The sequence below is a fragment of the Molothrus ater genome, chromosome 1 (assembly GCF_012460135.2).
Source record: "Molothrus ater isolate BHLD 08-10-18 breed brown headed cowbird chromosome 1, BPBGC_Mater_1.1, whole genome shotgun sequence".
Classification (NCBI taxonomy): domain Eukaryota; kingdom Metazoa; phylum Chordata; class Aves; order Passeriformes; family Icteridae; genus Molothrus; species Molothrus ater.
The window spans coordinates 10,154,660-10,170,055 of NC_050478.2; the positions used below are offsets into that span (position 1 = coordinate 10,154,660).

Genomic DNA, 15,396 nt, shown 5'->3' on the forward strand with positions numbered 1-15,396 from the left:
CTAAAAGCCCAAACCAGTTTAAACAGTACAGCAGACATGAAGAAGAATCCTGGGCTGGGGTGAGCCCATCAAATTAATACCAAAGCCATCTGCAGGAGTGTCTTGCACAGTTATTTCTGCTCACCAATAAGATCTGTGACCACACAGGCAGTGCTGATCCAGATACCACCTGTATCCATGCAGGACTGAATGGAAGGTTTGATCTTGACCCAAGTCAGGAAAATGCTGACACCTGATCAGTACAGGGAGTGTGCAATCCAGAACCACCTTGCCATGAGGGACATATGGAGACAACCATGCTTTTCCTAGGCTTTAGCTGCCTTCCCATTGATTAGCAGATTATTCTGCTAAAAAAGGGATGTATCTCCTTCCAAGGGAAAAAAACCCCAAACCAAAGTGGAACATAATTTTGTAGTTAGTAACATTAAAGATTATCCAGTGGGGCCCATCCTAAATGGGATAGTGACTGACTGGCTGATGAAGTTTTGCAGCTTTTATTTATGGCTGATGAAAACTGACTGAATATGAATTCAGAAAAACTGTAGCTGTTTATGGGAAGATGTATCATAATTAATTATAGAATTATAACTTATTATAAATTAATGTTTAGTGCAAAAAGCATTATTTCTATGGTAGTTTTTCTGGAATGGATAGAGGATATAACAGCCTTTTTCTTATTTATGCAGTACAACATTATATTTTTCATCAATTACCTTACCTTACCAAGCTAATGAAAGAATAGGAAACAATGCCATGGGTACAAATCTGCTGATTCTAAATCTAAGGCAATTAAATGCAGTTCTAGGTCCTTTTGAAAGCATAATTAAAGACAATAAGTGCTAGAATTATGACAATTTGTTCAATTGATCAGTTTAAGAGAAAAATAAAATTTAGACATTGATGTTGAACAAAGGACCTACTAATTCTTACATGTGAATCTGTTCCAGAGCAAGAAGCACAGAAATCCCCATGAAGTGTCCTGCACTTCTCACTCCACTTTCTCTCATGTAAGATCCAAAAATCTGCCAACAGACCTTACAGCAAGGCTCCCTAGGTCACAGGAGTCTGGCTACAGGACTATTTTAAAAATTCAGTTCATTGTATTACCAGTTAGAACAGAGATATGCAAGAGAGGAGAGGGGGTGTGTGTGTGTCTGTGTGTGTGTGTACAGAGGGAAGAACACACCAACTTCCATACGAACCATTTATTGAATAAATACATGCATCATAATGTAGAATTACATGAGCAAAAAAGGCAATCTGTATAAAATTGATTACCCTTTGTTCTCATTTTAACTCTCACCATTTGCTGCAGCTCTGATAAGGATTCAAGACAGAAAATTAAAACTCTTTTAGTCCACCTCCAAGTGATATGCATGCTGATTTGAGTTTGAGTTATACCACTGCTATAGTTAAGAAAGCTGGTTTTCTTGTCAGTGAAGCAGAGTAATTCTAAAAACAGTTTCAATAGTACAGAACATGTGTTGGTACATACAGGTAACAAAGCTTATTTTTTAACCATTTCTTAAACATCTTCATATGTTCATATTTTAAGGCACAGGATAAACAAGAACTACATGAAAAGCTATCAGTTGACATTGAATAAATGACTTGATAATGAGGTGCAATTCTAGCCCAGAGGCAAAATTGTCCTTCCTACTTCCATATAAATGGAAGAACTGGAATTTGGTAATACAAAAGTTGCATCCGCTATCCAAAGAATCAATCTCATCTAGGCACTCACAGTCTGATCCAAATTCACTCAGGAGAATGTTTCTGAAGATCTGGCATCCAGAACTGATTATAGACTATGGGAATTCTAGTTGCTGAATTGCAATGACAGTTCAATCTCTTAATTTCAGACACCTAAATGGAAAATGGGATCTCTAAGAACCAATCTCTAATTTTAGGTAGTGAGCTATTTTGAAAACCTGCCCTATATTCTTTATTCAATTATGCACTTTGTGCTATCCTTTCACATTTGCCTGAACACAGCATTATTTTCCACCTTCAAACTTTAAAAGACAGAATTGTTTTTGTTCAAGTGCAGTTTTCTGTCCCCAGACTTCACTTAAGACTTGGAACACTGAATCAGCTTAACACCCTATTTTTTGGCTGCAGATCAAACTCTGTGCAGTCACTGGCCAAGATATAGAGCAAAAATCCTTCCACCTCAGACTGAACAAAGGTAAAAGACAATTATGTTGAACTGCCACTCTTAGACCTCATTTATTCAGATTAGCATTTGGTTTCTGCATTTTCATTGCATTAAGAACAATTCTCTGTCTTTCCATTCTTAACATCTTAATGGAGAACTAGCAAAGAAAATATGTATTTCATAATATATTTTATATTAATAGATGAGTGAATATATAGCTACTCATACATTCCAATATACAGTGAAGCCTTCAAATGGAAATGTTTTCTTACAAAGAATCTCTATTGCCCAGCCCAGTAACAGCAGTTACAGTACAATTTACAATGTATGATTGTTTGATAAAATTGTTGTGTATAAAACGTGGCAATGGGAAGGCCATCACCGTATAGAGGTGTATGGTGCAGGTCACACATAACCATAACAAATGGTCTTGCTAAATTGAATTTAGACAAACTTAAATTTTTAGACTTGAAAAAGACAAAAAGCTACATCTATGGTAGGCACTTTGGTACATCTAGTAATGTAGACAAATTCTACATCTAGAGTTAAGGTTCTGTCAGTTTTCTTACAATAAAGCTAATTTCAGGAGTTTATCATTCCACGTTAAAATTCTTTCTTGGCTGAGACATCATTCTAGAATCTTAGCTAAATAATATACTTTGTCTAATTGCATACTTCTCCAAGGATGAGGACACTGGCTTTGCAAAAGCCAAGCTGTTCTCTTAGATTCTTAATGCACATTTTTCTAACAGTCTGAAAAAACTTACCAGAAAAAGAAAAATCAGTTCTGAATACAAAAAACAAAGTCCCATAATTCATAAAATTAGAGTTATGAGCTCAGCTGTTGGGGCTGATAGTCTCCCTTCAGATCCTGCCTGCCTGGATCAGTGTGTGCTGACTGCTGCCTCCTGCCCAGCCCACAGCAATGCTTCAGGAGAAGGACAGCATTGCTCAGAAACCTGCCTGGACCATTGATGTGCAGTGTTCATGCACCAAACACACTAAGCAGCAATGAAGCAACTGTCAAAGACAGTCACTTTCATCTCAGTTCCCACTTTCTTACCTACTGGTGTTCATTTGAGGATTACAGAAGGTATCACATAACATACTATTTTAGCAGAGTATTGTATAATAAAAATAACATATGTCTTGTACATATGCCTACTATATGAACTTAACTTTCAAGCTGATTTGTCTACTTATAAATCAGTGAAACATGGTGGTAGGGACAGTTTAAAGTGGTTAGACATCTTTATAATACAGAAAAATTCATGTCCTCATACCTTCAAAAGATCCCATGTCTAGTACTCCAGAGTACAGGAATAAATAACGAAATCCAACTGAACCTGTATAATAAAACTGTACTGTTTGTTATGTTTACTCCATTAAATGAAAACTCAGATTTAGAAACTGTTATTTGTGGACCTCATCCTCTATTTATACAATATTTATATAATTCTCATTTTTATTTATAATATTCTATAGCATGATTTCCCAATAATACATTTATATATAAATATTAAAATGTTAATGTTTTATACATTTTAAGCTAGCCCCACTGGGCCAGAAACACAATAAAGTAAAAATGTTTTCTGCAGTTTTGTTTTGCAGAGTATCACAAAATGATTAAGACCATTGTGCTGCAAAGACAAGAGATTCATCTGAAGAAATTAACATGCATTTAGAAGAAAATATCTTTATCCTTTATCTAATTTTCTTCTGAATTCAAACCAGCATGAAAGAATTATAAAAAAATAGTATATATTTACATGGTACAGTATACCTTGGTGAGATATAAAACAAGTCAGGAAAACAGCAGAACATGTTCTTTTCACTTTCTAATAGGTACAGCCATCATAAAGATCAATTTAAACACAAAAGGTTACTTTACTGTACTATTGCACATTACAGTAACACATAGAACTGTTTAGCAAAATAAAATATAAAGTTTAACAATGAGGATGGCTATGTCTACATAAAATGACAAAGTGTTATAAAATTATTGGGGATGTGTCTAAGAACTAAATCAGTAAAGCTATAAAAATAACATTGGTACATCTCTGAAACAACGCGTTAAAAATATATAAAGGTTGGCAAAATTATGCGTGAGGAATTCCTGGTGTCCATGGGCCTAACTTGCACCCTGTGGCCTTGTACCATCTTCTGTCAAATCATACCTGAAAAAGAAAAAACCAAAGGATTGGTTTTTTTACATTTAGCATGTATTATTAAAACTATTATTAACATAGTAGTTAAATACCATTAACTACTATTAACATTAACTACTATATAACATTAACAGTAGTATTAACATTAGTATGTAGTATTATTATCAATAAAGGAAATGTTATACTTACCACTGGGTCCAGCCTTTAGCAAGTTCTTCAGATGCCAGAGGTATCAATACCTGTGGAAAGTTAAATTACCAATCAATGCACTGTGTGTGCCTTTCATTCTATTTCTATTAAAGATCAAATCTGACAATCCTGTCAACTACAGTGTAAGCAATGCCATTGGTAAATGATGTATTTTATATCCTTGTCATCACAGCTCTCTGCTATCTGCCTAAAATTTCAAGTTGCTGTTTTTGACCTTAAAATCCTCACCCTTCAGTGGTACAGTCCCAGAGCACAGCACAGCATGGCAGTGGCAATCAGCAGATGTGTTCCTACTAAGAGCCTTCCAGATGAACAGGAAGACTGCTCACCATGAACTGACCATGATTCTGTATCTCTCATCCTCTTCACAGATCTCAATCATGGCAATTTGAGAGGGTGTAGGCATTTTCTATTCCTTTTTCATGTCCCAGATCACGTGGGTAGCAATCGGGTGATTTAACGTGTGCCTATAGAACACTGAAGTTACAAATACAGCAGCTGGTGTTGGCTTTGGGAATGTCTCCAGCAGCAGCTCTTTCTCATGGATTTTACAAACTGGAAATTTAATTACTTGTGTATTTCCCTAAGTACTCGTTTGTCTTTCCAGTTTTGTCTGAACATTTTCTGAAATATTGCCTGGTTTCTACTGGTTCTTTCCTTTCTCTGACAGCATGATTAGTAAGTCTGACAAGCACATTTCTTCTGTTACTGGGAACTTATCACTCTCTAGAAGAGACTACTGCCTCATCTTTCTAAGTTGGGCTCTGCAGATTGTTCCTTCCCTTACTGAAGCCTGACATCTCAGGCACCTGTAATTTTTGAAAGCTTCATGCCTGAATCAGGCTTCAATCAACACTAACTCATATGTCAAGAGGATTTTTGTTTTATGTAATAAGCTGGATTAACACAATTTGCTTATTGTCAACTTACTTTGCCAAGCAGCCCTTTATCTTTGGACAAGAATCCACCACTGTTCTTCACTGCTACATCTAGTGTTCTTCTCTGTACTTCAGGCAAGGAAACACTGAAATCAAACCTGACAGGCAGAGATGCTTTAGAAGGAATTCTGTACCAGAGGTCCAAGTTCAGTTCCTACAGCTAAACAGCCCCTCAAATCAAAACCAAACCATCTCCCTCCCCAAATTAAAAAATGAGGTCTGAGACAAATGAAGAAAAAAATCCCAATGTTTTCCCTAAATTTTTTCTTGAAAACTGTGATCAATATTAACATCAAATGTTTGAGACTTCTGTTACCTTTGGCCTCCAGAGGCCACTGGTAAAACAAAACAAACACATGAACAAGACAAAAGGAGGCAAAGGTCAAGCACTGACTAGAGAAAAGAGAATGTGGAATCCTGCTGTAGTGACAGCTCAGTATTTGCATTTTCCAAAAGGAAAAGATTGGTCAGTCTTACTGATCCTTGGTGCTTGATAACCAGAGCTCCTTTTCTTTCTTGGCTGGCTAAAGAAAAGTATCAATGATAGCTCTTTGCTAGAGCTGAAACTTAGACAAAGTCAGGACAAGGTTATACCACAACCTATATCTATTTGTCACTACAGTTCTTAAACAGCTTTATTGCTTTGCAATGCATTTTCCTTGGAAAGGCACGGTGAAATAAATCTATTACCTGGAATGAACAGGAGAGAGCTGCACTACCAAGAAAATCTGCTGGAGCCTCTAACTAATGATTTACAGATTTGACAGAAGGGACTGAAGTGGTGTTTTCCCTGAATTCATTTGCTGTCAGTAGAGAAAGGTCTTTATTGAAAAGCAAAGGGTGGGAGAGTAAGGGGCAGAGATGTGAGGGAAACTACTTTCAAAAAGATGAGTGCAAGGATAAGGATTTTTATGCAATATAATATTGCACAAGCTGTTACAACTTCCAACATATGGGCCAGGATATAATCTACAAGGAAATTTCCTGACTCCCTGGATGCTGAGAAGTGCCACAGAGTGACTGAGCAATGTGAGCATGCACAGGCACTGGCTGGCAGCATCAGCCAGGCACTCAGCCAGCCAGGCTTTCTGGCAGGAAGGGAGATCAGCAGCACTGGCCAGCCAAAGGCACTCGTGTTCTCACCACCTGCCAGGAGAGTGAATCCTGCAGCTGAGCTACAGCACAGGGGCATGGAACTGGTGTAGGAAGGCAGGAAAGACAGAAGTGGCTGCTAACAGCAAGAAGGGCTGTAGTGATAACAGGGAACAGAAGGATAGAAGAGCTGTGACGGCAGAAGAGAAAGGTATGATCGAGTCTAACGGCGACAACAGCTCACCCTTCAGTAAGCACAGAAACCTTCATTTGACAGCTTTGTAATTACATGATAAAAAACTACTACACATAGTTTAGAACCTACATTTGATCAAACACTGGGTTTAATGTCTTCTTTGATACATGTGTTTTTCTTCTTCCTGATCGTCTCTTATCAGGCAATAAATACATCCGCACATAGGGGTCGGATCCTTCTTCAGAAAACGCTATCAGGTTTCTGGGGAAGTGAAAACCGAGGAAAAGCACTTAGAAAACCAACAAGACATTGCTGAATGTAAATGTCTGCACTACCATCACCTAATTTAGTACATGCAGCAGTTCCCCTGCACAAAATATGATGTGGAGTTACTTGTATGAGAGCAGATGACTGTAAGCAGGGAGCAGAGGTGGGAATGCAGTGTTTCCTAAATTCTAATTTGAAGTTTGGATATGGCTTTTTAGAAATCATGTGTTTTGGTCATTCTGTAAAATAATCAGTCTCTTAGAAACAGCTTTCAGATAGTGCTGATAAAAATCTAAATGTCATTTTCATTTAAAATCTGACAGAGACATAATAAACAAATATAAAATCAGAGCAAAATCTTACACAAATTTTTTCCTGATTCTGAGTACAGCTCTGTATATTTTTGTATTTATGCATATTTTGCTTTAAAAATAACGAAGATTAACCAATCCACTTAAGAGTAAGTCAAGATATGACAAACTTTATAAAGAAATAAGCCCAGATAGGAAATTGTGTATTGTAAGCTCACCTGCAGGAATGCACCACCACTATCAGTTTGTTTCTTTGTGAACTGTGACGAATTGTTAGCTGAATCTGTCCTAACGGAGACTGCCCCAGAGTTGTTCCACTGCAGGAAAAAAGAGAACATTATGCTTAGTTTTTAAAATGCACATTAGAAGTAAGACTTGACTGAGCAGGTTTCCCAGAAATCATGTATTATCCATTTAACTTCTCCAGACCAATGGGAAAGAAGAGAATATGTGTAAGTGTGTGAGCATATCCTCATCAGATTCTTGTACTTCACCTCCTTGGCCAACAACTCTGCTCTCCAAAATAGGCCAAGTATTCTTGTCATTAGGAATATGGGACTTTCTTCATTACAAGTAAAGGACTTGCTTGCCCTAAAATAAACATCAAAGCAGCATCTAGGAAAGTGGAAAGAATAATAGTGCTAACTGCAATGAAAAACTCAGGCATGGGCCACTCTTACCTAAGGCCAGAAGCCAATTAGAAGATCAGCCCATTATTTTCTGAATTCTCTTATCATAGAAATGTAGATATTCTTGAGATTAAAATAGTGATCATTTAAATCTACAATTGCTGTTGTAAAAGCTCAGTATCAATACAACCATTTTACTCTTCTATGGTTTATATCACCATGAAAAGAGGATCAGAAAAAAATTACACTTACAGGTCAAGTTTAAATAAAAAGCAAGCACCATGTTTAAGAACTTGTGTTTTACAGAATGGCCAGCATATGCTGTTCCCTCATCTCCATGAAATGCTCATTTTAGTTTGTGTGAACTGACTGTATTTTCCATATCACACAGGACTGTATGTGCCATATTTGCCATTTCTCAGCCACCTGAAGGATATCTTATCTTCAAGGGAGAAGAGTGCCTGTTTTGTGAATATCTGCTACCAAGTGATTGATCCATTAAAATTCCCAAGTCATTCACTTAAAAAAATAGAATGAAGATTCAAGTTCAGTATTTTCTCATTTGAAATAAAAAAAAAATACTCAAAGCACCTAAATCATGTGGTCTGCAATAAAGGACCTCATTACCTGTAGCTTTACCACTCTTACCAAATGAGAAAGTATGGCATTTGTGCATTGCATGAGGAGTGTATTTCAATCTTTATCACAATTAACAAACTCTAACTCAGTTTTGGACCAGGAGACAGCCTGACAAAGTCAAGAAAAGTTAGCATGTGACTATGAAGACAAATGGGGGTCTGGAGCACATACGGAGGTGGTGTATTTGTACAAATTGAAGAGAGAGCCAACAGCAGAGACTCAGCTGCAGCCCTTCCACTGCTTAAAGCAGACATTTTAGAGAAGACCATGTCAGAATCCTCATGGCTTTACACAGTAAAATAACAAGAGACTATAGTCAAGCTGCAGCAAGATAAATTTCAATAGAAATAGGGAAGAACATTTTAAAAGTGGAGTAGTTAAGCACTGGAGTTGCTGAACAAGTTATGGCATCTCAATCCTTGGAGATAACCAAAAGTTGTTTGGACAAGGCCCAAGAAACCTAATCTAACTTTGAAGAGGAATCTGCTTAGAGCAGAGGGATGATCAACCAGAGATTCTGTCCAACCTCTATGACTCAGTTGATTCTATGAACTCTGACAGAGAAAAAGATGAATTGGTTCAACTCCTTGCAAGTAAAAAAATAAAAGCTCTCTACTTAGATTCACAGAGAAGCTTGATGAATAGGGAATGAATAGTTTGCAGTCTCCTATTCAGAGCAGGATGGCTGTACTTGGTAAGTAAAGGCAAGTTAAAAAAATTCAGGAATTTAAGAAAGCATGTCTGCACCAATCTTCAGTGACTGCATAGTAACTGACTACCCGTTTAACATTCTTTATAGCCTAATATCCCTCTGAGTTATTTTAAAAGACCAACCATTTCCAGCTTAATTGGCTTAATTAATGCTAATAGGATTCAGTGGTGAAACAGGCAACTACTGCCATGAAACTACAAAGTGCAGCTATGAGAAGAAGTAGGACTTGGATTATCTAGCAGACGATCACAATGGTAAGGAACTTCTAATTGCAGCTTCTGTCTGAGATACCAGGAAGAAGCAGAAAACCCCAATGACTGAACAGTACAGAACATTTCTGAAATGTGAACTAAGCCCTCCTGCTCTGGTGGCACTCCGTGCAGGAGCTGGGACGTGCTGCAGAAGCCCCCAGCCCCCCGTACTTCTCGAGCTGGCGCAGCCTCTGGCGCAGCTCCTGCGTGGCGATGGGCAGCGAGATGTCGGAGGCGATGCTGGGCGTGGGCTCCTTCACCGACAGGTGGCTGGGGGAGCACGAGAAGGTGGAGGCCTGGAGGCTGGAGGAGCTGCGGCTGAGATCTGTTGGCCACTGCGGGCTGGCGTTGGGAGGCTGACTCTTATCAGCTGGGTCAGTCTTTTTATCACTGTCAGTCACTGGGGACGCTGGAGCGGGCTTGTTTGGATCAGATGTTGGCGAGACGGGAACCTGAGGCTTAAAAGATGATTTTCTTGCATCTTTGGAAACAGAGGGCCTTTTTACTTGGGCTGAGTGTTGATGATCTGGAGATCTTGCCTGCTTTTCAAGAGACAGGACCTGGATACAGGAAAACACATTTAATGTTATTATTTTGCAGTATAAGAAACAGGAACAAATTACAAGAATACTGGTTGGTGACAAGTTGTAAAGGTAAGACACTAAAGCAGGACCAAAACCATTCAGAATTGCTAACTCTACACTATGAAATACTTTACAACAAAGCACATCTCTACCTTCTTCATGGCAACTTCATTTCACAACTGTGAAATTCTCTGTTTATTAAGAATTATTCTCCTCATTATTCCCTTCCTATATTCTACCCACTTCTGATGCAAATGCTATTTACTTTGCAGTTCTAGCCACCTGGAAAGGTATTCTGTAATTTTTTCTTCTACTCTTTTGAAATTTAATTTTACATCACAATATTTTCTCATTAATTGTTCTTACTTTCTCTTTTATAAGTTGCTTTAATTCATTAATGATGCATAAGCAACAAAGTGCTTTAGAAAGAAAAATAACAGAAGTGTGACTGTTTGCAAAGAGATACAGTACCTTCCTAAACCAAGTAATTTAGATGGAGAAAAAAGACAAACCAACTTTCAGGTTGCAAGTTTTGTTTTCAAAACTCCAACATGTCTGAAGGCTGGTTTGAATTTTTCCAGTACTATGCAGGTACTTCCTTTCCTTATACACTTTACTTTTTAAAACCATCAAAACCTCAGTTCCATTTCCAGATAGAGGCTTTTTCACTGATCTGTAACCCACTGGGTTCAAAAGAGAATTGAAGGACATCAGATTCCAAACATGATTTCCAAGCCTAAAACCACAGGGGACCTTGTTTTTAATTAATGCAGGTCACTATTGTTTCATTTTGAGCATTTTACAGTTTTCAAATGGAATATATTTAAATTAGAGGCTATCTCTGTTTACTGATAGCTCTGCACAACCAAGGACACTTGGCAGGTGACATCAGAGGAAATGTACTGGCTTCTTCAAAAGCTGGCAGACCAGGAGTCATCACAGCCCTAAATATGCTTTCAGATATTTACAATGGGAAAGGTTTTAGAGTACCCTGAGTGCAATCTTCATGTTTATAGTGCTGTTGGGACCAGAGTTGCTCAGCTGGAATCGCTGATGCATAGTTAAATCTTCACTCTCTAGCAACTGGCTTAGAGGCAGCTTGAAGTTCCCCAAAGAACACTGGTGCTGTTCATCCCTCACCTGAAAGAACACAGAAATTAAGTCACTTCGTATCATCTGCTTTGTAAGAATTCAAAGAAAGAAATTACATTTTTATTTAAAAATAAAAAATAGAAACAATATTGAAAGTAGTTTGTTCTTAAACCAAGTTTCCCTGATTTTAAGATTACATTACATTGAAGGAGGAAAAAAAACCAAATATACTCAATGCCTCATTTCTTCAACCTTACCTTCTACAGCAAAAGTAAGACAGAAAAGTAACCACCACATCTACATCTACCAGACCTTAGAACAACAAACTAACTACAGGGTTTCCAAACTGTCTGTGTGAAAATTAATCCCCACAGCTATTAGAGGAAGAGTGACTAAGACAGTCCTCACTCATTTACACTTCAGTCTCTTAGAACTATGTAAAGGACATGTCAGCAGTGTAAAGGGATACAGTATTTGGATAAAGTGAATACTTCCTTGGTGTGAGAGAGGAAAGATTCCTAGTTCCAAACTGGTATATCAAATTTACTTTTGGATTTTTTTTAAATTAGAAAAGACAGCCATTAATTATATTATTCATGTGAGAGCTGGGTTATAGTCTTCCTTCCTTTTAGTAGTAAATGGAAATAAACATTTCATTGCCTGGCCTAAAAAAAATACTTTAAGTATAATTTTAATCATGTTCACATTGTATTTAGTCTCACTTCATAACAGCCTTCAATGTGTGACTTTTACTGCTGCAACATCCGAGAAAAGAAAGGTATCTAAAGAGAGTGAGACACATACCTCAACTTCAAGATCTTGTCTTTTGGGATTGTGTACAAAGAAAGTAAAATTTTCCTCCCATACTGGTTCATTGGTCTTGTATCTAATCTGAAGTTAAGAAAAATGAAGTACACAAATTATCAAACAGTTTGTCTGATAGAGGTGGTGTCAAGAGATGAGCACATTTTCCATTTTGACATTTTATTTGGTGTGTGCAGAGAAGGGCAGCAAGGCTTGGGAAGGGTCTAGAGGACAAGTCTGATGAGGAACAGCTGAGGGAGCTGGGGTGGTTTAGTCTGGAAGGGGCTCAGGGAGAACCTTATTGCTCTCCACAGCTCCCTGACAGGAATCTGCCTGAAGGGAGGCTGTAGCCAGGTGGGGTCAGCCTCTTCTCCCCGGCAACCACCGACAGGACAAGAGGACACAGTCTTCAACTGCGCCAGGGCAAGTTTAGGCCCGACATTAGAAAAAAATTCTTCACAGAAATAGTGACGGGGCACTGGAATGTGCTGCCCAGGGAGGTGGTGGAGCCACCATCCCTGGAGGTGTTTAAGAAATACTGGATGTGGCCCTTTGTGCCATGCTTTGGTTGATAAGGTGGTTTTAGGTCATAGTTGTAATCCTTGGCTGCTGGTTGCCAATTTCAGTTCTGGTGGTAACTAAGTGTGTGTACATGCTCCATGGTTTGGTAGAGTAGGAACTCACCTTACTCTCCTGTGCCTTGTGTCCAACTGACAGCAAAACAAGTGGGTTGGGATTGCTGTTCATTTTCTTTCCTGACTGGTAAAGAAAAAGCAAAAACTTTGCCTTCAGATTAGAGCAAAACCTCTCCCCTCTGAAACTTAAATGTTTGCATCTTAAAAATACAAATCATATGCATTCTACTGCATGCTTCTCTATTATTCTCAGTGTTTTATTCAGCTGGCTGGAATGGCAGACGGGCGAGTGAGTAGCTGGTGAACACATCAACATGAAGGCACCCAACTACCTGAATATGCTGAAGCAAAATGCTACTAATAAGCAGGAGTTTTAGACTCATTTCCATTTTCTTTAAATGAAACTGGTAAGATGCAAATTCTTATCTTTTAATGAGCATTACAATCCCCAAAGCTAATGAAGCATAGTTAAAACTGCAAAATGAATATTGCATGCAGATGGAAGATATGAAGAAAGCACAAACTCAGGAACTTTATATACAGTGCTGTAGAACTATTAAATTGGATGTGGTATCCAACACTGATGTTCCCTACTTTTCAGTTTGGGGAGAAAGAATATGCACTATAATGTATGTGAGGGATATTTCTACAGTTTACCAAATACTCTTTATTAGAGAATCAACCATCTGCCATATCTGAGCCTTGCTCACCAGCTGTATAGCATTACATCAAACTGTGAAAACAAACAGCAGTTTAGAAACAAATCATATATGCAAAGGAACATTCCAACTGTATGTTTCTTTCATGAATTTCAATTTAATCTAACAAAAATTCAATTCAGAAAGAAAATTTAGACATGAAAGTTAATCATCTCAAGCGGGTGTTAATGCAGTTTAAAAAGCCTAGGAAATGTAGGATACATGGTTACTTTGAGTTCTACCCTGTAGGAAAATCAGGTATGTCAACAGAAAGTTAGTTAAAATCTTCTTAATGCATGTAAGGTCACAATTACAACCAAGTGATTCCAATATTTTGTATTTTTAAATTAAGAAAGTGCATAATTTAGATATATTTTTTGATCTGAACTTACATTTTGGACATCATACTTCCACTAATAATTCTCACCTTTAATGTGACATACTGCTTAGAATCATACTTTCCTTTAGAAATAAAGCTAAAGCACTCCTTTCTTGGATGAATGCTGCCTTTCCTTTTTTATGATTTTTAATAAAAAATATTAAGCTCTCAAATAAAACTGAATATAAAGGTTTACAGAACAGAAAGAAAGACATATTACACTGCAACTGATGGTGTTTTAAAATAGTAGGTGACGTTATCTTCATTTTTCCTTTGTCCAAAAAATGGTGCCTGAAACTTTCTTCATAAAATGATGAAACTACAGGAGTTGACAAAAGACCCTGTCACTTATGCTGATATGTAAATAGGAATAATTTTAATGCAAATTAGGCAGGTAGCAATGTGCAGGCACATATAATGCACCTCTGATGCCAGGTACTGACAGACTTGTTGTTGACAGCCTATTAAAGTCTGTCCCTTGTTCACGTTCCTCCAGCTGAACATCAGCCCTTGCCAAGTTTGCCTACCAAAAAGCTGGCCTAAATTTCTTTAGCAGTCACATAAAAGATGTAAAACCTACTAAAAACATCTAGCAGGAACAAGATTATTCCAAAGCAGTCATTCAGAGCTGAGTGATAAGGAATCAGTCAGTATGTGGAAGATGTCTTAGCTTTCATGTCAGCTTCATTCTTTAGTTACTACTACAAATCAGTTCCCAGCACTTTTCCCCAGTCTTCCCAAGCAGCCTGCACTCCACCAATCTGATCTAGAGTTCAAATTACCACAGACCACAGAATTTTAACAACATCCTGACACTGGCCTCTTGAAATCAAATTCAAGTGAAACAGAATTACACTAAATTTGTATCTGGCAATAGAAGTCCCATCCAGTGTTGGAAGCAGAGTGTTGCAGGCATTCGCGCATTTCCAATTACTTTTGTGACCTTAAATGTACAACTGTATTAATGTTACCTTCAGGGCTTTCTGAACAGCAGCCTTCTTCAAGCCATCAGGGTTAAATTCTAATGGATTATTCTTTTAAGTCAGGAGAGAATGAACATAGGAAGGGTTAATAAGACATGCAATGAAGCAATTTCACTAGGTTAATTAATTATGACATGGCAACATAGGACAAAGCAGGGGGGAAAAAATCAACCTAAAAAAAAAAAACCAACAAAAAACCACAACATCTTTCAAACAAAACAAAACAATGAAGGACCACCACCACAACAAAAAAGTCTGACAATTTTTTTTCCTCTTCTCCTCTGGATATTTTTATTCTAATATACCCAATTTCTGTCTGCTTGTATTTCTCTGCTCATTGTTTTTACCCTAATAGAGATAATTCACAAAATATTTTTATTTAATGCCTGATGCCCTATGAACTGCCTTCTTAATGATCCTTTTAGAATTTGTTTGAGCATATTTTCACAACCCAGAAGCTTCTCTGATGATAAGTCAAGTAATTATGCAAAGGAATCCTTTTATGGGAGAAATTACAACATCTAATTGATAGGGATTTATATCATTATAAAAGTCAAATTTTGTTAAGCCTCTTCAGAAAAGTGATGTAAACACTGCATGCTAACTAGAATGAAGGTCTGCTACTTTACTCAGTTGAATGAAGACATGCA

General features: G+C 37.6%; 1 protein-coding gene across 4 annotated transcripts in view; it reads right to left on the reverse strand.

The window, feature by feature from the left end:
- Window positions 1-1,190: 1,190 nt before the first annotated feature.
- ESYT2 (extended synaptotagmin 2) overlaps window positions 1,191-15,396 on the reverse strand; it is an 80,554-nt gene continuing 66,348 nt past the window's right edge. For 2 of the 4 annotated variants that reach the window (XM_036401250.2, XM_036401258.2), the window contains 10 exons: window positions 14,735-14,797; window positions 12,736-12,810; window positions 12,052-12,138; window positions 11,146-11,295; window positions 9,743-10,131; window positions 7,559-7,657; window positions 6,892-7,023; window positions 5,467-5,572; window positions 4,516-4,565; window positions 1,191-4,335 (listed from right to left, as the gene is read on the reverse strand). In XM_036401250.2, coding sequence (XP_036257143.1) covers window positions 4,290-4,335; window positions 4,516-4,565; window positions 5,467-5,572; window positions 6,892-7,023; window positions 7,559-7,657; window positions 9,743-10,131; window positions 11,146-11,295; window positions 12,052-12,138; window positions 12,736-12,810; window positions 14,735-14,797 — 1,197 coding nt within the window. In that variant the 3' untranslated portion in view covers window positions 1,191-4,289. The remainder of the gene's footprint in view (window positions 4,336-4,515; window positions 4,566-5,466; window positions 5,573-6,891; window positions 7,024-7,558; window positions 7,658-9,742; window positions 10,132-11,145; window positions 11,296-12,051; window positions 12,139-12,735; window positions 12,811-14,734; window positions 14,798-15,396) is intronic. The other 2 variants (XM_054514417.1, XM_036401265.2) reach the window with 1 other exon arrangement.